This window comes from Nycticebus coucang, chromosome 24 (assembly GCF_027406575.1).
Source record: "Nycticebus coucang isolate mNycCou1 chromosome 24, mNycCou1.pri, whole genome shotgun sequence".
Lineage (NCBI taxonomy): Eukaryota > Metazoa > Chordata > Mammalia > Primates > Lorisidae > Nycticebus > Nycticebus coucang.
In genome coordinates this window covers 22,868,943-22,893,512 of record NC_069803.1, presented here as the reverse complement: position 1 = coordinate 22,893,512, position 24,570 = coordinate 22,868,943, and the positions used below count along the sequence as shown (strand labels likewise).

Below are 24,570 nucleotides of genomic sequence, written 5' to 3'. Positions count from 1 at the left end.
ATTTTCCACTGTGGCATCATGTTGGCAGTCAAAAAGCTTCAGACTTGGGAGCATTTCAGATTTTGGATTAAGAATACTCAATTTTGGGCGGCGCCTGTGGCTCAGTGAGCAGGGCGCTGGCCCCATATACTGAGGGTGGCGGGTTCAAACCCGGCCCCAGCCAAACTGCAACAACAACAACAAAAAAAAAGCCGGGCGTTGTGGCGGGTGCCTGTAGTCCCAGCTTATCTGGAGGCTGAGGCAGGAGAATCGCCTAGGCCCAGGAGTTGGAGGTTGCTGTGAGCTGTGTGACGCCACAGCACTCTACCGAGGGCAATAAAGTGAAACTCTGTCTCTACAAGAAAAAAAAAAATACTGAATTTTAGGGCAGGGCCTGTGGCTCAAAGGAGTAGGGTGCCAGCCCCACACCCATATACCAGAGGTGGCGGGTTCAAACCTGGCCCCGGCCAAAAACTGTAAAAAAAAAAGAATACTCAATTTTAGTAGTAAAGCAGTTTGGGGATGGAGCTATGAAATGAGAAGGAAGTGGAACAAGACGTTAGAAAAGATTTTTATGCAGGGGTTATGCTCATCAAGTAAGTCAGAGTTTATCTCACAGGCAGACTCCACAGGCAGGAAATGCTCATGAAAGATTTCAAGTGCAAGAATGACCCTTTTCATTATACATATATATGATAGCAGCATGGAGAGTAGATTACATGGCCCTGGCAAGAGACCACTGCAATCATATAAGCAAGAGGTGAGAGAAAAGGATGAAGCAGAAGGTTATGTAGAAACCAAAAGTCCATAGCACTCAGTCTAGTGGGATTGGATGTGCAGTGTAAGAAATAAGAAAAGCCTTGCCTGACTTGTCTGAGCCAGTGACTAAATGGGTCAGTGATGCAATTAACATGCATGGTAAATATACTTAGAAAATCTCCTCTTTCTCTTCTACTCATTAGTGCCTTTCATGTTTATTTTACCCCTCTATTGACATTTTTTTTCACTTCCATCTCTCCAGTAAAATAAAACCATGGCTGCTGTTTCACTTTCCACATCAGCTATTTGTGTAATGCTTGAATTTTCAATAATTTTAGATTAGGTTTATAAGCCTATTCATTTTGTTTGTTTAACACATGGCTATCAAAATACTCTTGCTGTCCCCTTAATGGAATCACTGTCAACTGCCCCAGAAGTTTTCAACTATCACCACTCCTCCTCTTTGGTTTATCTTTTTTTTTTGAGACAGAGTCTCACTCTGTCGCCCTCGGTAGAATGCTGTGGCATCATACATAGTTCACAGTAACCTCAAACTCTTGGGCTCAAGCAATCCTCTTGCCTCAGCCTCCCCAGCAGCTGGGACTACAGGCACCAGCCACAATGCCTGGCTAGATTTTTCTATTTTCAGTAGAGACAGAGTCTCCCTCTTGCTCATGCTGGTCTCCAACTCATGAGCTCAGGCAATCCACCTGCCTTGGCCTCCCAGAATGCTAGAATTACAGGCACAAGCCAGCACACCTGACCCATTTTACTTCTTTTTTTTTTTTTTTTTTTTGTAGAGACAGAGTCTCACTTTATGGCCCTCGGTAGAGTGCCGTGGCCTCACACAGCTCACAGCAACCTCCAACTCCTGGGCTTAAGCAATTCTCTTGCCTCAGCCTCCCAAGTAGCTGGGACTACAGGCACCCACCACAATGCCCGGCTATTTTTTGGTTGCAGTTTGGCGGGGGCCGGGTTCGAACCCGCCACCCTCGGTATATGGGGCCGGCGCCCTACCGACTGAGCCACAGGCGCTGCCCCCGATTTTACTTCTTTCAATTCTCTAACACAGCGGTTCTCAACCTGTGGGTCGCGACCCCTTTGGGGGTCAAATGATCCTTTCACAGGGGTCACCTAAGATATTTACATTATGATTCATAACAGTAGCAAAATTAGTTATGAAGTAGCAATGAAAATAATTTTATGGTTGGGGGTCACCACAACATGAGGAACTGTATTAAAGGGTCACGACACTAGGAAGGTTGAGAACAAGTGCTGTAACAGTTCTAGTTCACCCATCTTACCTCTAGCCCTTAGCCAGGTGCACTTTGTTTCTCCATCCTTATTTTTGTATATTTTTCCAAGCCCCATCACGTAGCTGAAACAACTTCTTTTTCTACTAAACAGGTTGCCACCTGTTCATATCAGCTACCATACACTTAAACCTCATTTTCTCCTTTTTTTTTTTTTTTGAGACAGAGCCTCAAACTGTCGCCCTGGGTAGAGTGCTGTAGCATCACAGCTCACAGCAACCTCCAACTCCTGGGCTCAAGTGATTCTCCTGCCTCCGCCTCCCAAGTAGCTGGGACACGATGCCCGGCTATTTTTTTTTTTTTTGGTTGCAGCTGTCATTGTTGTTTGGTGGGCCCGGGCTGGATTCAAACCCGCCAGCTCAGGTGTATGTGGCTGGCGCCTTAGCCACTTGAGCCACATGAGCTGAGCCGAGGCATTTCTTAATTGTACTTTTTTCTTCTCCCCAACTTTGTACATGTATTTTGAAGAACATGGTGGCTCATGCTCGCAATCTGAGCACTCTGGGAGGCCAAGGTGGGTGGATTGCCTGAGCTCACAAGTTCGATACCAAACTGAGCTCGTCTCTAAAAATAGTCAGGGGTTGCGGTGGGCCTCTGTAGTCCCAGCTACCTGGGAGGCTGAGGCAAGAGAATCACTTAAGCCCGAGTCTGAGGTTGCTGTGAGCTGTGATGTCATGACACCCTATCAAGGGTAACAAAGTGAGACTTTGTCTCAAAAAAAAAATCAATCTATCAACCACGATCAAAGATACACATTGCCTTGGCCAGCATATCTTTTTGTCATAGAATTTAAAGATCCTGGTTACCAAGTTATACCCTCTTTCAAGAATAAACAAAAAACTAAAAGGTTTCAGGATAATTCAGTTTGCCAATAAAACAAAACTGAATACAGAGAAATAAGACACCCCTTTATTTTCATCAGTTATTTTGCAACTAAGTATTGGCAAAACTCCAAAATGACTATAAATGCCAGAATTAGCTGGATAATTTCATCTCTCCTAGATATATGTGTAAAAATTAGCTTTTTTTCTGAAAATGTCACCTTGGTGGAAAGATATTCTAAGTACTGCTTAGGGAAAGGTTTTTAATTAAATCTTTAACTTACTTTAAGTAATGAGCCCTTAGCATTTTTCTCTCAAAGGATCCCACGAATTTTTTTTCACTTTACTAGTAAAGTGTGATTAGTACGTTAAGAAAGAAAGTTTTATCATCAAATATCTGATATAAAGTTTTGATCACAACCAATAACATATAGGTTGGAAAAAAAAAAGCCCCCCCTGCTCAAAGAAAGAATTATTTAAATTAAGACTTCCTTTCCATGGCTTAGCGCACACAGCACAGTGGTTACGGAGCCAGCCACATACACCGAAGGTGGTGGGTTTGAACTCAGCCCCAGCCAACTAAACAACTGCAACAACGACAAAAAAATAGCCGGGTGTTGTGGTGGGCACCTATAGTCACAGTTACTTGGGAGGCTGAGGTAAGAGAATTGCTTAATCCCAAGAGTTTGCGGTTGCTGTAAGTTGTGATGCCACAGCACTCTAAGGTGGGTGACATAATGAGACTCTGTCTCAAAAAAAAAAAAAAAGACTTCCTTTCCAAGGTTTGAGACTTCCACTCAGAGGCATGATCTCAAATAGCATCAATTTCAAATGTTTCTAAAGTTTGGCAGTTTGTTAATTACAATGGTAAGCTAAGCATAAATTAAGCAATACTATTGACAAATCTAGCAGATACTTACTTTAAAACCTATCCACACTGAAAATTTATACTTGAAAATGTTTTTTCTGTATTGGTATCATGTATTATAACCATGTGCTCCATTGAAAACACATTAAACATAAGCTCTTTCAAAACATTTTCATGCTGATTGAAATGATCATGGAACTATTTAGGTATAATTATAATATTTAAGTTAAAATAGCAGGAAATATTTATATAACAAAACTTTAAAATTTGTGACCCATTTACTTTTGAATTCAAAATATACCAACAAATGGAAATACACAATAGTATTAAAGGCAATTGTTTCTGGGGGGAAGAAATAATGAAGTCTTTGCTTTGGAAAAAAAATTGGCTGAGGTGGGAAGATCACTAGAGGCCAGGCCACCTCAGGCAGCCTGACCAACATAACAAAACCCATCTTTACAAAAAAAAGAACTGAGCTTATTGCTTCTGAAATGACTCAGTCCAGAGAAATAAACTGCTTTATATAAAAAATTGTCAAAGTAGGGCTGGACTAGTGGCTCAAGCCTATAATCCTAGCACTCTGACAGGCCAAGATGAGGGTGGATTGCTGGAGGTCAGGAGTTAGAGACCTGTCTCTAAAAACTAAGCAGGCGTTATGGTGGGCACCTGTAGTTCCAGTTACTCAGGAGGCTGAGACAGGAGGATCACTTGAGCCTTGTAGGTTGCCGTGAGTTGTGACGCCACAGCACTCTACCCAGAGCAACATACATAGCGAGACTTTGTCTCAAAAAAACAAAATTGTCAAAGAAAAAAATAATCCATCAAATAGGAAAAGAAACTCAGAAACTGAAAAAAATACATTAAGCTAAAAGAATTCCACAATTCAATCATTTGAATTTCTAGTTCTCTATTCCAGATCCCATTAATGATGCCTCCGTGTATATGGACTTACAAAAAATGTTGCTTTTAAAGCACAGAAAAATGAGCACCTGTTTGGTTATATTGCAGATGGCACTCAATAAATATTTAATGAATGAATAAAATCATAAGAATTCTTACATATAAAATAAACACCTTCAACTGCTACAGAAGCCAGCTGCCAGGAAGTACCAGGCAAAACTGTGCTAGTCTCTTCATATTGTTACCGATAGGAATCTATCCAGATAACCTTTATATCATAGAGCAGATATTTTCTTTTTTTTTTTTTGTAGAGACAGAGTCTCACTTTATGGCCCTCGGTAGAGTGCCGTGACCTCACACAGCTCACAGCAACCTCCAACTCCTGGGCTTAAGCAATTCTCTTGCCTCAGCCTCCTGAGTAGCTGGGACTACAGGCGCCCGCCACAACGCCCGGCTATTTTTTGGTTGCAGTTTGGCCGGGGCTGGGTTTGAACCCGTCACCCTCGGTATATGGAGCCGGCGCCTTACCGACTGAGCCACAGGCACCGCCCAGCAGATATTTTCTTAACTAGGAATGGCTTCCTAAATTTATGTTATAATTTCATATACATACTTTCTAATTCTGACATGCCCCAATGTTAATGATTTTTCTACTAACCACTTACGTAATAACCCATCTATTATCAAACTAGTCATGTTTCATACTACTACCTTATCTAAAGCTTTTCACATCTGTGTGTGTGTGTGTGTGTGTGTTTTGTTTTTTTTTTGCCGGGGATGGGTTTGAACCCGCCACCTCCGGCATATGGGACCAGCACCCTACTCCTTGAGCCACAGGCGCCGCCCCACATCTCTTATGTCATTCCCACAACCCAAGCTTGACAGGAAAAGTACTCTTAACTCTGTTTTTTTTTTTTTTTTTTTTTGTAGAGACAGAGTCTCACTGTACCGCCCTGGGGTAGAGTGCCGTGGCGTCACACGGCTCACAGCAACCTCTAACTCTTGGGCTTACGCGATTCTCTTGCCTCAGCCTCCCGAGCAGCTGGGACTACAGGCGCCCGCCACAACGCCCGGCTATTTTTTGGTTGCAGTTTGGCCGGGGCTGGGTTTGAACCCGCCACCCTCGGCATATGGGGCTGGCGCCCTACTCACTGAGCCACAGGCGCCGCCCCTTAACTCTGTTTTAAAGATGAGATTATTAAAGCAAAAAAAAAAAAAAAAAGTTTAAAAAGACAAGGATAAAAAAAAAGCCAAGGTCACAAATAAGCTCCAAAGGCAGGAGTCAAAATCTAAGTTTTCTGACTACCCCTCTAGGAAAGTTGCTGTTGAAAGGACACAAATCACTCCTACCTACCTACTCTTCCAAGACTTGCTCAAACAAAACAATTAGGTAGACTTTAAAGTTAACAGGAAATGACAGAACCAAAAATAACTGGGGTGTGGTATCACCTCTAAAAAAGCTTTCAAGCTGTGAATAAATGCAGACAAAATAGCATCAGACTAGATTTAGTACTCAATACAATGGACCTTAGCTCTATATACAGTGACACTTTATTTTCTATTTCCAACCCTAGAAAATCCTTGCGGGGGGGTGGGGGGGCAACATAAGTCACCAAGAAGCTAAAATTACTGCAGTCAAGCTTGTTCTTACATTAAATTTTTTTAAAGTATGAGATAAATCCACACCTCCACACAATATAAGAGCCCCAAATCATTCATATTTCATTTATTTTATTCTAGAGTAGTCTTAGAAGTATACAACATGCAGTGATGTGTAAAACTGCTAAAGACCAAATTTATATCATGTAGACTATGAGGGGTGGTGTTCACTTAACTATAAGCATGCCTAGCAATAAACCAGCAGCTGCATTTTAACCGTGTTTTATTTTACTTTACTATAAGTATTTTATTTGCTATATTTCCTTTTATATTTAAGGGCACTGAAATCTTTCCCTTATATCTGTTTTTTAACAGATTTAGGGGATATAAATTGAATTCCATTATATTTATGTATAAAATTTTCCTTGAGATCTTATGGCATGTTATGGTGGAAATTTCATGGTACAATGGTGATCAGATTCTGAAGTACTGAAGCCTAAGCCTCACTAAGATCCTATTTATTCTGACTTGACACACAGTTCTGGTTTATCTGGTTTCCCTGCCTACTTCAGCTTAGAAGTGGCAGATTAGAAGGCAGTAAGGGCATATTCTGACACACAACAGTACTGGAGAGAGAACCTAATAACAGACAAAACGCTAAAATGGTATAGCAGTGAGGAATTATTTTAGTACAAGAGGAAACTGCCAACACCCTATACAGGGAAAGGCACCGGCCATATTAACAGCACAATACAGAAATTAATGTACATAATGGTGACCTTGATTCATCCAAAGACGTTATGTTTAGCATATTCTGAATCATAAGAGAGGGTTATATACTCCCCTTAGAGATTGTATTCTCTGAAGATTTACATTCAAATACTCAAAATAATTTAGCTGTTAAAGGGATGTTGGTTATGTGAACAATTCACTTACATCGTTAATGATACCACACAAATGCTTAGTAGCTAAATCTCAAAAATCCCATTATATTTACTAAATATTATACAGTACAGATAATTGACATTTATGATACTGTTTTTAAGGAGGAAAAAAACAAAGTTATATACTTAATTTCTTTCCCCTCCCTGACCATGCAAATAGGCTTTTCACCTTTAAAAAAACGTGTGTTCTTGACACCAATCTAGTTGCCTTTTTCCTACTGCAAAAATGAAAAAAGAAAAGTATTCAGTAGCTTTCCCCATGCTAATGCTAACTCCTTCATCCAGAGACCACAAACACAGCCAGCCTAAGTATATTCTCTTCTGAAATAGTGCTTTCAAGCTGATCGTTAATAGAAAGAAAGGGTGTGCTTAAGCCTCATGGCTGAACAAAAACAGCACATAAATTAGTGGTTATGTTTAACCGGTCTTATTAGTTTAAGGGCAGAAACAACTAAACTTGCAAGATTTAGAAAGGAGCACGTTAGTTTGTTGTGCTGTAATAAGAACAACAAAAACCTAATACAGGTAAACATCTGAATAAGAGAACATTATTCTCCAAGTGTCTGAGAGCCAAAGGGAAAATAAAAGGCTACCATTATGTCATGAAGTACGTAAACTCCTTTTAAACATCAGATAAGGATTTATTTGTATTTATTTCACCATACTCAGTGACCTGCTAGGACAAAGTGGGCCAAAAGGTACATGGTATATAAGCTGAAGAAGGACGGGGAGGGGATGTCAAGAAAGATCGGACTCGGACCAGTCTACTGAACTGCCCAGACCACGCCCAAGGGGCTTCCCTCGATGGACAGCCTAGAAAAGAGGAACTGTTTCCTAAAAGAAAAAAAAGAGATGGGGATCCAGGCCCTCCCCACCCCGCCTGGAAGTCAACGCTTTGGCAGGGCGGGACAGAAATTGCCGCTGTCCCCGCGGGGCTCTGCCCCCCTGGGACACACCCGCTCTCCCCTCACCGACACCCCCTCCCCGGCCTCCCTCCGTCCCCGAGCCGTCGCCTAGCCGAGGGCCGTTTCCCGCTGGTCGAGGAGGAAGGCCGGGCCCGCTTGGCACCTTTGATGACGCGTTCGGTAGTGGAGAGTTGGAAGCGCCTCCCGGACATGGTCCCCTCGGCCTGCAGAGGGCTGCCGGCCGTGCGCCTCGGCCTCGGCCGCCGCCTTCTCCTCCAGCGCGCCCGGCCCCGGCTTTTCAGGGCTGCCCAAGCACCAGAAGGACGCGGCCGCGACCGTCGGCCTCCAACTCCACCGACAGGATGCGGGCTCACCGGCCGCTCCCTCCTGAGGAGCCAGCGGCTACGGCGGGGAACGCCGCCTCCCAAGCGACCGCGACCACAGCGGAGGGAGGCGACCGGGGCGCTCGCGGCCCGGGGCCTCGTGCGCGCACGCGCGCTCTCGCGCGCCGCTCTCACAACTTCCCAGCGGCCGCGCGGCTCAGGCGCGCCGCGCTCCAGTCCCAGGCAGTGGGCAGCTCCGGCCTTATCCCTCCCGGGCGGCTGGCGGCCTCCGCGCACGCGCGCCTCTTTCCGCTCCTCGAACTCCCTCCTTCCGACAGCCCTTCCTCGCTTCTCCGCACCCCGCGCCTCCTTTCCTGCCTGCCCCTGCCCAGGCCTGGAGCACCTAAAAGCAGCCCCTGCGCCCTGCGCGGGAGGGTCCGGCGAGGTAGCGGCCATCTTGCGGCCTGGCCGGGCCACCTCGCCGCGGCTGTGTGCGTTCTGACCCTTCTGGCCACCCCCAGCCCGGGACCACCGCGCAGAGAGCGGCCTCCCAGACCCTCCCCAGCGGCGTGAACCCTCCTCCCGTCTAGGTCTGCTACATTAAAACTCGGAGAGCCGTTTACAAATTCGATCCGCTTCTTCATTTAAGAAGTAACCAGAATTCTACACCTATCAAATGATAATCTCTAAAGGTCAGATGCTAAAATCCTTCTTGAAGAATGTAAACCTGATAGCTAAAAATAAACAGAAAGTTTAAGAAAACATTGCAAACCAATGTGGAGGGACAGATTATTCACTAATACTGGTGGGAAAGTGGACTGACTACAGTATTTAGATGTCAAGTTGGAGCCACCCTGAAACATCAAAATAAAGTGAACTTTGTGTAAAGAGTAGTTCATTCTGTTCTCACAGCATGCTCTGGAGCATGAGTTGTACCCTAAAATTAATCTCACTTGAGGCAGAGTTAGACATTGGCAGGGAGCTGGTATTCAACCTAAGGCAATTCTCTGGAGAAGGGGCAGCAATATGAGCTGTCAGCAACCAACTCTTGTACGCATGCGTGGTGAACGGAATCTGGGTGGAGCATCCCAGCATCTACTACAGGTAAGGACTATAATTACCATCCCCATGTTGCAAAAGAGGAAACCAAGGCCCAAAGAGGTGAAGGAACTTACCCAGGCCCGCAGCTGAAACTAATACCATTAAACCCTTGTTGCTGCTGTGGGTGTCAGCCGGTTGCTGGAAGTCATAGGCCTTTGCTCACAGTTGGTGGGCTTCTCAGAAATTTAGGAGACTCAGGAGTTTTCCAGGTATCTGGAGATACGGCAGAGAGAGACTAGAGGACCACTGGGAGTATGATTGAGAGGCAGAGCTGGGTTTGCAAAGTGACAGGGCTGCAGGTTGCTCACATTCACTCTGATAAATCTGAGCTACAGCACATCTAGAGTCTTTAAATTCAAGTGTATTCATGCCTGGGGACCCAACACCCACATTCTTTGTGTTTCTTAGGAAAGGGCTCAGGCACAGCAGCTTTCCTGACTTTGGGCAAGTTACTTCACATCTCTGTGCCTCAGTTTCCTTATCTGTAAAATGGAGATAATCATATTTACTGTATGGGGTTGTAGTGAATATTTAATGAGTTAGTATTTATAAAGCATTTAGAACCATGCCTGGCACATAGTAAGCACTTCATTTGTATTTGTTAAAAAAAAAAAAAAGCAAGCAAGTTGGGCGTCGCCTGCCGCTCAGTGAGTAGGGCGACAGCCCCATATACCGAGGGCGGCGCGTTCAAGCCCGGGCCGGCCAAACTGCAACAACAAAATAGCCGGGCATTGTGGCTGGGGCCGGTAGTCCCAGCTACTTGGGAGGCTGAGGCAAGAATCACCTGAGCCCAGGAGTTGGAGGTTGCTGTGAGCTGTGACGCTAGGGCACTCTACCGGGGGTGACACAGTGAGACTCTGTCTCTAAAAAAAAAAAAGCAAGCAAGAATTTTGTTTTGTTTTGTTTTGAGACAAAGTCTCACTCTGTCATACTGGGTAGAGGGCCATGGCATCATAGCTCACAGCAACCTCAAACTCTTGGGCTTCAGCAATCCTCTCACCTCAGCCTCCCTAGTAGCTGGGACTATAGGCGCCTGCCACACACCCAGTTGTTTTTAGAGATGAGGTCTCGCTCTGGCTTAGGCTGGTCTCGAACTTGTAAGCTCAGGCAATCCACCCACCTGGGCCTCCCAGAGTGCTAGGATTACAGGCGTGAGCCATCTTGCCTGGCCCAAATCTGACAAGATTACCAGGTGATACATGTGCTCGTTGAAGTAGGAGATAGCAGCCTTCATGTCCAGCACTGTTTCTTCCTAGCAGTTCCCCTCACTTCCTGTCTCTGTGCTATGGAAAAGAGAGTTATTAATAGATCCATGGATTGCCCTAAGTGGGACACTTCCAGGTTGGAAAAGCTTTGATCTACAGAATCGGAGACCACCAAAAGCCTTCACCTGTTACCTTGCCTTGCTTTCACATCCTCCCAATAGAAGTTTCAAAGGGCTTCAGGTTGTTTGGACCAGACATAGACCCGAGCAGGGCGCATGGGATAGGTCTATGTAGGTCTGTCTCACATGGTCCATGGAGAATCACCTATTCTCAGGGCGTAAAGCCTGGGAGTGAAGACTGCTGACCCTCTACCACGTTAGCCTCTTTGCTGGTCTTTGAATCTTTAGTCTTGACACCCCCAATCCACTCTCTCCACCTTGACTCCAGAGTCAACTTCTACTACAAAGTTGGCTGCAGTCTCTGTTCCTCATCTCCTTTCAGTGGCTCCCACTGCCATTGGGATCAAGTTCACCTGGCCCATCAGCTCCTTCCCAGCCTGACTTTAACCCACCTCCACAGCTCCTGGCCCTCTGCGGCCTCACTGAGACCTTTCAGGCTGGCCACAAGGAACCATTTGGAGAACTGTGACCCTCCAAGGAAGGATGGACTTTGAAGAGCAAGGAGCAAGGGAGGTATCCTAGGCTGGACAAAGCTGTAGAGATGCATGGGGTTGGAATATGGTGGATTATCAGATCAAAACCAGCTCAGTGAATTCCTAACCTGACATGGTGGTTTATGCCTATAATCCCATCTAATTGGAAGGCTGATACAGGAAGATCATTTGAGACCAGTGGAGTTTGAGACCAACCTGGGCAACATAGCAAAACCCTATATGTACAAAAAATTTAAAAGTTAGCTGGGAATAATGTTGTATACCTGTAGTGCCAGCTGATCAGGAGGCTGAGACAAGGAGGAACATGAGTAACACAGTGAGACCCCATCTCTATTAAAAAAAAAAAAGACTCCAGGAATATATTCATTCATCCAACAAGTGCACTTGGTGTGTCAGGCACGGTGCTCAGTGTTAGGGTTAAAGTAATGAACCAAAACTGACATGGTTTATGTCCATGCTGAGTGTAATCTGATGAGGAAAAAAACATGAACAATAGCCATGTTTTTGTAGTGTGATAAGAAAATAAATTTTTAGCAGGCATGGTGGCTCATGCCTGTAATAGCAGCACTTCGAGAGGCCAAGGTGGAAGGATCACTTGAGGCCAGGAATTTGAAACCAGCATAGGCAACCTAGAGGCCTCCTCTCTACCAAAAAAGAAAATATAAAAATCAGCTGAGTATGGGGGCATGTGCCTGAGTTCTAACTACTCAGGAGGCTGAGGCAGAAGAATCCCTTGAACCCAGGAGTTAAAGGTTACAGTGAGCTGTGATTGTACCACTAAATGCTAGCTTAGATGACAGAGCAAGACCCCATCTCTAAAATCAATAATTTTCAGGCCAGGTGGGGTGGCTCATGCCTGTGATCTTAGCACTCTGGGAGGCTGAGGTGGGAGGATCACTCAGGTTCAGGAGTTTGCGAACAGCCTAAGGAAGAACAAGACCTTGCTTCTACTAAAAATAGAAAAATTAGCTAGGTGTTGTGGGTGTCTGTAGTCCCAGCTACTCAGGAGGCTGAAGTGGGAGGATCACTTGAGTCCAAGAGTTTGACATTGCTGTGAGCTACTCGATGATACCACAGCACTCTACCCAGAGCAGCAGAGTGAGACTCTGTCTCAAAAAAGAAAAAAATTGGAGAAAAGAGAACATTTCTGCACTGCTGGTGGGAATGCAAACTAATACGTTCCTTTTGGAAAGATGTTTGGAGATCACTTAGTGATCTAAAAATAGACCTGCCGTTTGATCTTGCAGTTCCTCTACTAGGAAGACCAAAAATCACTTGGCAACAAAGATATTTGTACCAGAATGTTTATTGCAGCCCAATTCATAATTGCTAAGTCATGGAAGAAGCCCAAGTGTCCATCCACCCATGAATGGATCAATAAATTGTGGTATATGTACACCATGGAATATTATGCAGCCTTAAAAAAAGATGGAGACTTTACCTCTTTTATGTTTACATGGATGGAGCTGGAACATATTCTTCTTAGCAAAGTATCTCAAGAATGGAAGAAAAAGTATCCAATGTACTCAGCCCTACTATGAAACCAATTTATAAACACCCACACTTCTTTTTTTTTCAGTTTCTGGCCGGGGCTGGCGTTGAACCGCCACCTCCGGTATATGGGGCCGGCACCCTACTCCTTTGAGCCACAGGCGCCACCCAACACCCACACTTCTATATGAAAGCTATAACCCAACTATAGCCCAAGATGAAGGGGAAAGAGGAGAGAGAGGGGAAGGGGAAGATGGGTGGAGGGAGGGTAATTGGTGGGACCTCATCTATGGTGCATTTTACAAGGGTACATGTTAAATCTACTAAGTGTAGAATATAAATGTCTTAACACAATAACTAAGAAAATGTGGTGAAGGCTATGTTAACCAGTTTGATGAAAGTATTTTAAAGTGTATATAAAACCAGCACATTGTACCCCATAGTTGCATTAATGTACACAGCTATGATTTAATTAAAAAAAAAAAAAAAGAAAAGGAACATGGAGAGCCATTCAATTAAAATATAAAAAGAACTCTAGTTACGTGCCCTTCCCAAATAATTTTTTCTATAATGCATAAGATTTATGGGTGGCGCCTGTGGCTCAGTGGGTAGGGTGCTAGCCCCATATACCGAGAGTGGCAGGTTCAAACCCGGCCCCGGCCAAACTGCAACAACAAAAATAGCCGGACGTTGTGGCAGGTGCCTGTAGTCCCAGCTACTCGGGAGGCTAAGGCAAGAGAATCGCGTAAGTCCAGGAGTTGGAGGTTGCTGTGAGCTGCGATGCTACAGCCCTCTACCGAGGGCAATAAAGTGAGACTCTGTCTCTTAAAAAAAAAAAAAAGATTTATGTTCATTGGTGGTGTGGTGGTGATTTTAGAGTCATCACAGTAACAGTCCCCAGCAATAATTGGAGATCTTTATTTCATTCACCTTGCAGACCTATTCACCTGGCCAGGTATCCAATTGCTGAATTTGGTAGCCCTTTCTTTTCACTTTTTTTCATTGCTTAGACTTGACATAAATATTTGAAAAAACCAATATTCATGTATAAGTGACATTTCTCCTAATTTCTTCAAATCTAGGTTGCTGTCTTACGAGGCTCATGAGATTTAGCATATTTCTTTATGAAACTCTCTAAGCACTTCATAAATCTTAATTAATGGCCAGCCCTTCTGAGACATAATTATGAAAGCTTTAATTTAACAAAAAAGCTCAGAGAATCCTTGTTTCCACTGTTGTGTAAAAGCAACCTGGATTCAGTTTCTATTTATATGAATTCATTAAATATTAAACTTATGTGTTAAATGCAGACATGAGAACTGTAGAAGATTTAAACAATTTTAAAAACTAAAGTAAAATGAGCATTTTTCTGAAATAGCCACACAGAACAAAAGGTATTTTATAGTGTATAATCACTATTTTTATATAAAATCACTACATTATTTATTAGTATCACATTTATTAGTTTATGGACATTGTATACTATATTTTATTCATATCTTTCTTAGTTTTAATTGAGTCATCTTTGCATGACTCTCCCATCTTGATATCTAAAAACAAATCACCAAGTCTAGACAAAAATATATTTTTGTAATTAGAAAAACATGGCCTATAGCAACATCCTACCTATAATAGCATGATATCAAATTAATAACCACTTTAGATACTTGAAAGTAATAAATGCTAATGAAAGATTTGCTAACTGGTAAATGTTTATGTACAGGTCAATATTCAGGCCATTTATTGGGTCACGCCCAACCCCCTAATAACATGTTGGCCCTTGGTCTTCCTGGGAAAACCCTTATGAGAACCATGATAAGAATTGGGATCCCCAAAGCTGCCATCACTTCCTATTAGTGTTTTCATCATTACAAAGTAGAGAAATGGCAATCACTACACGATGTTGTAGTACAGTCTGGGAGAATAGAATTTAATACCCCTGGCATACCTGGGCTGGAGCATTCCAAAACTAAGACACCATAGGTAAACAGCCCTGGCATAGTCAAGTCGCTTGGACCAAAATTTTTTTTATTATTATTAAATCATAGCTGTGTACATTAATGCGATCGTGGGGCACCATACACTGGTTTTATAGACCGTTCGACACATTTTCATCACACTGGTTAACATAGCCTTCCTGGCATTTTCTTAGTTATTGTGTTAAGACATTTATATTCTACATTTACTAAGTTTCACATGGTATCCTTGTAAGGTGCACCGCAGGTGTAATCCCACCAATCACCCTCCCTTGGACCAAAATTTTAGAACAGGGACCCATTTCCTCACAGGCTGTATCCTGTCAACTTACTCCCCCTACAGTCCATTTTTCTATACAGCATATCTTTCTAAATTTAGAGCATAAAACTGATTTGTCATTCCTCTGATTGAAACCGTCATATGACTTTTCCTTTCCCAACATGGTCAGATCAGACCTCTTCCATGCCTACTACACTTCAGACTGGCCTTGCTTATCTGTATATATAACTACAGTTTACCCATACTGCCCTCAAAAAGACTCAGCTTATTTCTGTCCCCAGAGCTCTTGCATTTGCCCGCCCTTTTTGCTTGCAACACTTCTAGATGTGCAGAACAGTAGCTCAATTCAAATGTCCTCTGTCTAGAGCCCTTTCCTAACTACCATAGCAGTAGCTTCACCTGTCTGCCCGTTCTCAACCTCCTTCCCTTGTGTTAACTTGTCTGTAACCTTTGTGTTTGTTTGCCCTCAATCCTTAAAGGGAAGACCTTTGTCCGTCTGTCTTTTCACTGCTCTGTGATACTATCCTTGCCAAAGGAAGCTCAACAATTTGTGAATGAATATCATCTTACTCTTGTCTGGAGCAGAAATTCTTAACCTGGGGTACAAAGGCTGCAAGAGATTCTTTCTTTTCTTTCTTTCTCTTTCCTTTCTTTCTTCCCTCTCTTCCCTCCCCTTTCCCCTATGCTCCCTTCCTTCTCTTCCCCTTTTCCTTCCTTCCTTCCCTCCCTCTCTTGCTTCTTACAGACTCTCGCTATGTCACCACTGGTAGAGTGCAGTGGCATCACAGCTCACAGCAACCTCAAACTCTTGGGCTTAAGCGCTTCTCTTGCTTCAGCCTCCCAAGTATCTGGGACTACAGAGGCCCACCACAATGCCCAGCTATTTTTTTGTTGTAGTTGTCATTGTTGTTTAATGGGCCTGGGCTGGGTTCGAACCCACCAGCCCTGGATCATGTGGCCAGCACCCTAACCACTGAGCTACAGGCGCCACGCTGAGATCATTTCTTTCTCCTCTACCTCCCATTCCCATCCTGCTCCCAACTGTAAATGAAATTAAGGTTTAAGGCTCTGCGCCTGTAGCACAGTGGTTACAGCGCCAGCCACATGGACCGAGCCTGGTGGGTTAGAGCTAGGCCCGGGCCAGCTAAACAACGGCAACAAAAAAATAGCCGGGCGTTGTGGCAGGCGCCTGTAGTCCCAGCTACTTGGGAGGCTGAGGCAAGAGAATCACTTAAGCCCAAGAGTTTGAGGTTGCTGTGATGCCACAGCATTCTACTGATGGCAACAAAATGAAACTGTCTAAAAAAAAAAGAAAGTAAGGCTTATGCAAACTGACCAAGGGGTTGAAATAACAAAGAAATTAAGGTTTTGAGTATATATAATTATTATTTTCTTTTGAGACAGTCTCATGTTATCACCCCTTGGTAGAGTGCCATGGCATCACAGCTCACAGTGACCTCAAACTCTTGGGCTCAAGCGATCCTCTCGCTTCAGCCTCCTGAGTAGCCTGGGACTACTGACAGGTATCTGCCACCATGCCTGGCTAGTTTTTTTCTGCAAAGACAGGGTCTCCCTCTTGCTCAGGCTGGTCTCAAACTCCTGAGCTCAAGCAATCTGCCTGCCACAGCCTCCCAGAGTGCTAAGATTACAAGCATGAGCTACCACACCCAGCCTTGAAGTCAGGAGTTTAAGGCAAGCCTGGGGGGGTGGCGCCTGTGGCTCAAAGGGGTAGGGCACCAGCCCCATATGCTGGAGGTGGTGGGTTCAAACCCAGCCCTGGCCAAAAAAAAAAAAAAAAAAGGCCAGTCTGGGCAACATAGTGAGCCCCCCATCTCTAAGAAAATATTTTTAAAAAATTAAAAATAGCTGTGCATAGTGAGGCTGTCGTGAGCTATAACTGCACCACTGCACTCAGCCAAAGATACAGAGAACCTGTTCCCTGTCTCAAAAAAAACAAAAACAAACAAAAACTAAAAACCAAAACTCACCTTTCTCAGGAAAGAGAAAGCTAAGTTCTATCTCTCTGTCCTATCTATTCCATTTTCATGAGGAGGAAAGAAACCCTACATTATTTGCATAATTACTACAATGCTTAACATGTATGAATTGGGCAGCATGAGGTATTTCTTCTCAAGGGTCATGTCTATAGGACACACCCAGACAATAGCTTCAGAAGAGCTTGTAACCTTAAGAAGTTACGGGGAGGGCGGTGCCTATGGCTCAGTCGGTAAGGCACCGGCCCCATATACAGAGGGTGGCGGGTTCAAACCCGGCACCGGCTGGACTGCAACCAAAAAATAGCTGGGCGTTGTGGCGGGTGCCTGTAGTCCCAGCTACTCAGGAGGCTGAGGCAAGAGAATCGCTTAAGCCCAGGAGTTGGAGGTTGCTGTCCACTTGGAAGATTCCTATTCTGGGAGAATACTCAAGAACAAAAACTTTTTTTCCTTCCTTAGTAGCACCTATAATTATTTAAGGAAAAACATTTTCTTTATTGATTTGTTTTCTTTCTTAAAACACAAAGGTTTGGGTGAGCCGGAAGTGGTGGGTTCAGACCCAGCCCCAGCCAAAAACTGCAAAAAAAACCAAAAAACAACCCAAAGGTTGACATCATGTTCTTCAAAGGACCTTCCAATTAACTGGCTTGGGTGTCATTCTTAGACTTTGATGCATTTAAAACGTTAGCCAAATACAGGAAGATATATTGAGAGCATTTCATTTATAATTACTTCATCAAAAGATTTGGGGTCAGGGGCCTCCACAGGGAATTTCCTGAGGGCTATGTCACATGTATGTATTTGTGGAAACAATGCGGATTATCGCCCCCAGTTTATTCTTAGGCAACCTCAAAGTGCCAAAGATCTGATCTACAAGGTACCCACAGATAAATCATAGAAAAAACATCCAGAGCTTAGTGGAAGAAAGAACTACTTCTTGGCTTATGATTGCCAGGGTTACACCACTTTGGGGTTAATCCTTAACTGTAACTCATGCTACCATCTCAGAAAATCAGCCACTGTTGAGTCAAAGATTACTGTCACATAGGAAGAACAGTCTGTTAACTTCCTTCCTTCATTTAAAATAAACCCTAGGGCGGCACCTGTGGCTCAGTGGGTAAGGCGCTGGCCCCATATACCGAGAGTGGCGGGTTCAAACCCGGCCCCGGCTGAACTGCAACCAAAAAATAGCCGGGTGTTGTGGCGGGCGCCTGTAGTCCCAGCTGCTCGGGAGGCTGAGGCAAGAGAATCGCTTAAGCCCAGGAGTTGGAGGTTGCTGTGAGCTGTGTGAGGCCATGGCACTCTACCCAGGGCCATAAAGTGAAACTCTGTCTCTACAAAATAAATAAATAAATAAAAAATAAAATAAAATAAACCCTAAATAGACACCTGGCAAGAAAAGGTCATGATTTTGGAAGGAAAAAAAAAATTTTTTTTTTTTTCTGGCAGTTCTTAACATACTTAGCTGACAGCTGATAAGGACCTTTAGATCTTTCCCAACCACTGATTTTTTTTTCTTTCTTTTTGCAGTTTTTGGCCAGGGCTGGGCTTGAACCCGCCACCTCCGGCATATGAGGGGGGCACCCTACTCCTTTGAGCCACAGATGCCACCCTCAACCACTGATTTTTTTTCTATTAAAAAGTTATCTAAAGCCATCTGTCAGGAGTAGAATGTAATTATTTATTCCAAAAGAATGAAAGGGATTTACTTCTACTGGGATTTGATCCTATCATCCTTCATTAGTCTGTTTCACATTGATCGCGAAGAGCACCAAATCTTTAAACTAGAAGGGAATTTTGTTTTAGGTTTGTCCATAAATCAAAAACCCTGTATTCACTTTTATGGCCATTTTTCTTGAAACAGATTTTGCTGAAATCTGATGTAAACAACACTGAATTGTAGAGAAGAGTGTGCAGAAGCAACAAATAGGAGAACACTACTTTATAACGTCTTTTGAATTTTAGTGTATTTTACCTTCCACCAAAAAAATATCCTAAATGGCTTAGCTGGTTAAGAGTATTACAAAGAGATGTCTAAGGTCAAGGTTTTAATCTACTTAACAGCCTGTTTACTTTGCTTAGCTATGTTCTATGTGGCACGAATTCACCTCTCTCAAACTTGTATTTCCAAATAAAGGTGGACCAGGTAACAGGACATAAGCAAGGCCATCACCAGTGACATGAAAACACAATAGAACTGCTGCCAGTGGAAAAAGAGAGCATTTTCACAAACAAGGCATTTCACGTAGTCATTTTCACAAAGGCATTTCATGTAGTCTTTTCATTCATTTTTTTCTGTGTGGCAAGTGCTGACGTCATAGAAAAAAACCCACATATAACCTTTACCCAGAAGAAACTTGGTGTATAAAGACAGAAACTACAATGCAAGTCCTATAACAGGTATACAGGGAGAGACACCAAACCCAGCCTGGAAAGGCAGTAGGGAGTATGGGCAAAAATCGATTTCTAGAAGGTGACAAGAGCTGAAGGATGGAGTGAATGTGCCTTTGAACAACTCCAGTAAATGGAGTAGGTAGGTGATGAAAATTAAAAGCCCTGCACAAGCCACTTAGCATATTATTCTTTCTTTTTTAATACGAAGTTCTTAATCTTATTTTATTTTTTGCAGTTTTTGGCCAGGACCTGGGTTTGAACCCGCCACCTCCAGCATTTGGGGCCAGGGGCCCTACTCCTTTGAGTCACAGGGCCCACCCAACATATTATTCTTGAGTTTAAAAAAAAAAGGACTGAGCAATAGGCATTTGGAAATATCTAATATAATATACAGTCAAAAGACTGAGTCAATCAACCCTTTTACCTTACTGCTAATTTCTGTTGTTGAAGAAAAACAACAGATCCCTGAGCCTATAACTAAGTTGGAATCAGACTAGCTTTAGAATAGTCTCATGATAGAGAACGTTTCCTTGTATGACACACATGAAATGTAAGTGAATTAAGCCAATTCTACATGTTGAATTTATATTAAACAGGGTGATAGAAAACTCTTCTTAGGAAACACTATTCTTTTATCTTGCAATACAGTGAATCATAGACTCCATAAAAGAGAAACTAATCAATTTTAAAGTGAGCAAATTATGACCTACAAGATTCCTTCTAAAATTCTACAAAAAGTGGGCCTTGGTCAAACAACTTTTTAAGTCAACGCAACACCACCGCCACCTTGTGTTCAACAGTCTCCATTACACTCCCATTAATGCAAATGATCACACATAGGATTCTCAACAATTACAGAATATAGCTTTATTTATAGAATCTTACAAATAAAACATTTACAGTCCACATAAGTTAATTTTCTTTTCTAATTTCTTCTCATAACACCTGAGTTATATTTTTAAAAATACTGTGATGGAACTGCAGAATTTTAAAGGGAAATATGAACAATAAAATCCTAACCTGTTTTGCAAAAATCAAACTTCTTTTAAAAAGCAGATTTCTAGCATATCACCATCTCTTTGGAAGAGGACTTACTAAAAACACATCTTAGGTTATCCAAACAGAGAAGCCTTCTTTTTGAAACCCAAGGTGAAGGACCAGTGAGGAATAGCTCCAAGTTGACACTTGACACAAAATACCTTTAGCAGCAAGGACGGTGACAACCTGCCCACCAGTGGTGAGGTGAGAAGTAGCAGAGCCCCTGTCCCTGGCTTACCATTCTAGCATGTGACATACTTTCCTTGGTAACATTAGTATGAGCTGGTCCATCCAGAAAAAGGCTGAAGCTGCTAATGCTAGGGGTGAAAAAAGTCCTCAAAACAACTCACCACTCCTTAGACTTCTAATATGTACAAATGCTTAAAACAGCAAATTCAACATTTAAAAGTCAAAAAGAAATTGCCACATTTTCAACTCATGAGGCAAATCTGTTGCCAATGGCAACTTACAATCAGTCGGATTGAGTGTCTCCACCCCTCTTAAGCTCCGACTAGGACTGACCTCTGCTCCAGTTACAGCTTAAAGAGGATTTCCCTTTGCGGCAGCTATCTATGAAAGGAAACTTCTTCAGTTGATATAGGTGTGCACAAAAAGGGACGGCACCCTACTGTTTCATATTTTATTTTTAAACATATTAAAGATTATATTTTTGAGTTCATCTCCTAACCTAGAAGCCCACTAACTCTAACTTAGTATTCTACTCCCAAAGTGTGTTTTTGAGGAATGACAGGATCTTTAGGGAATGCTAAAATTATCAGCTTAATACATCGATATGAGTTAAGTAAAGCAAAATCTTCCAGACTCTTAAACTTTGAGTGTTATCTTCTGCTAACTCCTGAAAGCAGATTGAGGGGAAAAAACAGAAAAGAATGAAGAATTATTCTAAGACAGTAACAACGACAACAATGATAATAATATATTAATAAAAAGTTAGATTCCAACATTCAAGGAATTGGTTCTTTGGTAAAATTGGACCACAATCCTATCAGGAGTCAGTCCTGATATTTAATCTAGGATCTTGATCGCTGAGGTTTTCTCCCTTCTTCAGCTTAAATTCAAATGTACTGAAGCCAACAGGCAGGGTAAGGAGAAAAACTTATAAAGTATCACTGCTCATGTTCTTGCCACAAATATTCCTGGTTTGAGGTATGCTTCCCAAGAAGAAGAAACCAAATAGATGCTGCTTTTGATTACTGAGAGTGGGCAGTTTTTCTGTACAAGAACAGAAAAACACAGGTGTTGGCAATGAACCAGTTTTCTGATCAGTCATGCATACAAATCGGTTTGTGAACATGGCCCCTAGGCTGTGGCTGTGGGCACCACTAAGAAAGGCTTCTGGAGAGACTGGCTCCCCAAAGTGGCTAAAGAATCTCACATTATCAATATGATAATAATAAATCAATTCACCTAGTGAACCTGGAGATTAGCTCCCCTTGAAGCCAGAATTCTCAGGTGAGGGCTCCACAGCGCCTGAGGCCAGCCTACAGTTTCAAGACAAGTATATCCATTCACTTTTTAGAGATAATTAGAGCAATTCCTACTCAATTCAATACAGGATTCAACCTTTTTTGTTTGGGGAGAGAAGAAGTGGTAACCTAGAGAAGACGTTTTAAACTCATTTGCAGCATAATCATCAGGGCCCCAACCCAAGTCCTGACCTTTCATTTCAGAGTCCCCTATTCTCTGTGCTTTTATTTGTTATTAACAAATCCAAAATCTTGCCTGTACTGAATATTTCTGATGACCAATCTTTGTCTAAGTAGAGCATAAGCTGGAACTCCAGTTCTCCAGCCTCCCCTCCAAAACAAACACCTTAAGTGTGCTCAGAATGTGCTTCTGGGGAGGCAGATAAAGGTCTCTGAGAAGATGGAAGAGATGAAAAATCACAGCAAAATCAAGTGTTTTCTTGCAGAGCTCCTGACCCTCTAATTTTGTCTGTGTTGACGTGAAAGAGGTCCAGGCAACTACACCTCAGAGTTAGCTTACTTGGATAGCCACAGATACCAATTGCTGGGCACCCCAGGGGAACAAATTAGCCTCCTGACAAGACGTGCATTATTGGTTCTACATCCTTCTCACTCGGGAAGATCCCTGCCTCTTCTCCCATCTCACTCCTCTATTCTGACTTTCAGTTCTCTTTGAGAAGCAATAGGCAACTGAACAGACATTTTAAAAATGGGAAGGATTCCTGTCTCCTGTCTCTTCTCTGTGACTCTACATGAGTCCAGTTCAAAATCGGCCCACTGCACACTTTGGTGCCTGGGCCCCAAACTACGGATTCACCTCTTGAGATATTTCTAACCAAGTTTAACCACTAGCTATACTTTTGTACTATTGGGTAAAGGATTCGAAATCTTTCAGCATTGGTTCCAAGAGAAAGAGGCCAGGGTGATCAGAGAAACAAGTTAGGCTTGTCTCGGAAGCTGCGTTCAGGTTCCAGAGTCACTATGAGAAAAGGAGAAGAGAGAGTGCGAGGCACTACCTAGAGACTGGTTACCAGGGTGGCTTATTCCTAGGATAGAGCATTTTGAAAACAGCTGACATTTGAATGCAGGAACACAGTCTGTGTCGGTTTTTAATAGAACTGCCTCTTCATGGTGCTTCGTGGCTGCTGAGTCCTTAGGCCAGGGATCAAGCAGCCCAGGGCCCTACCCAATCTGGATCTGCCCTGAATACATAGTGAGGACCAGCATGATGGTGAATCCAGTCAAAAGGCCCAGGTTTTGGATGACAAAGGGGATCAAGATGCTGCCCTTCCTTTCATCTTCTTGGCAGACCTCATTCATCTCAGGGAACTAAAAGACAGAAAAGAGAGCTGCATTTCCTTTCTCAGCACATCCAGGCCCATTCAGTCACTGAGAAATATGTCAAATTGGCTGACAAAATTAACAGCAGCAGCTAAACCCTGAATATAACGGCCTTTATCTAGGGTGGTTACCAAGACCTTACAATTACCGAGATAAAACAAAGTACTCCAGCCAGGTGTTGTGGGGTACGCCTGAAGTCCCAGCCACTTGGGAGGCTGAGGCAAAAGGATCACTTGAACTCAAAGGCCTGTGGCGTCATAGCACTCTACCCAGGATGACGGAGTAAGACTCTGTGTCAAAAAATAAAATAACCCAAAAAATCCCACAAAGCACTCAACATGCATGTGGCCTGCGCTATGTTTAGATGCTGGCTAAAAATAAATGCACTCTGATTAAAAAGAAAAAAAAAGTATACTTCAAAAGCACTTGAAAAGCCAGGCACGGGGCAGCGCCTGTGGCTCAGTGAGTAGGGCGCCGGCCCCATATGCCGAGGGTGGCGGGTTCAAACCCAGCCCCGGCCAAACTGCAACAACAACAAAAAAAAATAGCCGGGCATTGTGGTGGGCGCCTGTAGTCCCAGCTACTTGGGAGGCTGAGGCAAGGGAATCGCTTAAGCCCAGGAGCTGGAGGTTGCTGTGAGCTGTGTGATGCCACGGCACTCTACCAAGGGCCATAAAGTGAGACTCTGTCTCTACAAAAAAAAAGGAAGGGGGCGGCGCCTGTGGCTCAGTCGGTAAGGCGCCGGCCCCATATGCCAAGGGTGGCGGGTTCAAACCCAGCCCCGGCCAAACTGCAACAAAAAATAGCCGGGCATTGTGGCGGGCGCCTGTAGTCCCAGCTACTCGGGAGGCTGAGGCAAGAGAATCGCTTAAGCCCAGGAGTTGGAGGTTGCTGTGAGCTGTGTGAGGCCACGGCACTCTACCGAGGGCCATAAAGTGAGACTCTGTCTCTACAAAAAAAAAAAAGGAAGGAGGGGGATTAATGGAATTACACCTGCGGTGCATCTTACAAGGGTATATGTGAATCCTAGTAAATGTGGAATGTAAAGGTCTTAGCAAAATAACTAAGAAAATGCTACAAAAGCTATGTTAACTAATGTGATGAAAATGTGTCAAACAATCTATGAACCAAGTATATGGTGCCCCACGATCATACTAATGTACACAGCTATGGTTTAAT

General features: G+C 43.4%; 2 protein-coding genes and 1 long non-coding RNA gene across 9 annotated transcripts in view; 1 reads left to right on the top strand and 2 right to left on the bottom strand.

The window, feature by feature from the left end:
- Positions 1–9,484, bottom strand: part of PPP3CC (protein phosphatase 3 catalytic subunit gamma) — an 88,323-nt gene extending 78,839 nt beyond the window's left edge. For 3 of the 4 annotated variants that reach the window (XM_053578817.1, XM_053578818.1, XM_053578820.1), the window contains exon 1: positions 8,252–9,484. In XM_053578817.1, the coding sequence (XP_053434792.1) occupies positions 8,252–8,867 (616 nt within the window). In that variant the 5' untranslated portion in view covers positions 8,868–9,484. The remainder of the gene's footprint in view (positions 1–8,251) is intronic. The other variant, XM_053578819.1, reaches the window with a different exon arrangement.
- LOC128576572 (uncharacterized) overlaps positions 9,378–24,570 on the top strand; it is a 38,625-nt gene continuing 23,432 nt past the window's right edge. Inside the window, exon 1 of the long non-coding RNA XR_008377432.1 lies at positions 9,378–9,515. This is a non-coding gene — a long non-coding RNA (uncharacterized LOC128576572). The remainder of the gene's footprint in view (positions 9,516–24,570) is intronic.
- Positions 20,378–24,570, bottom strand: part of SLC39A14 (solute carrier family 39 member 14) — a 49,125-nt gene continuing 44,932 nt past the window's right edge. For all 4 annotated transcript variants that reach the window (XM_053578822.1, XM_053578821.1, XM_053578825.1 and 1 more), the window contains one exon: positions 20,378–23,379. In XM_053578822.1, coding sequence (XP_053434797.1) covers positions 23,233–23,379 — 147 coding nt within the window. In that variant the 3' untranslated portion in view covers positions 20,378–23,232. The remainder of the gene's footprint in view (positions 23,380–24,570) is intronic.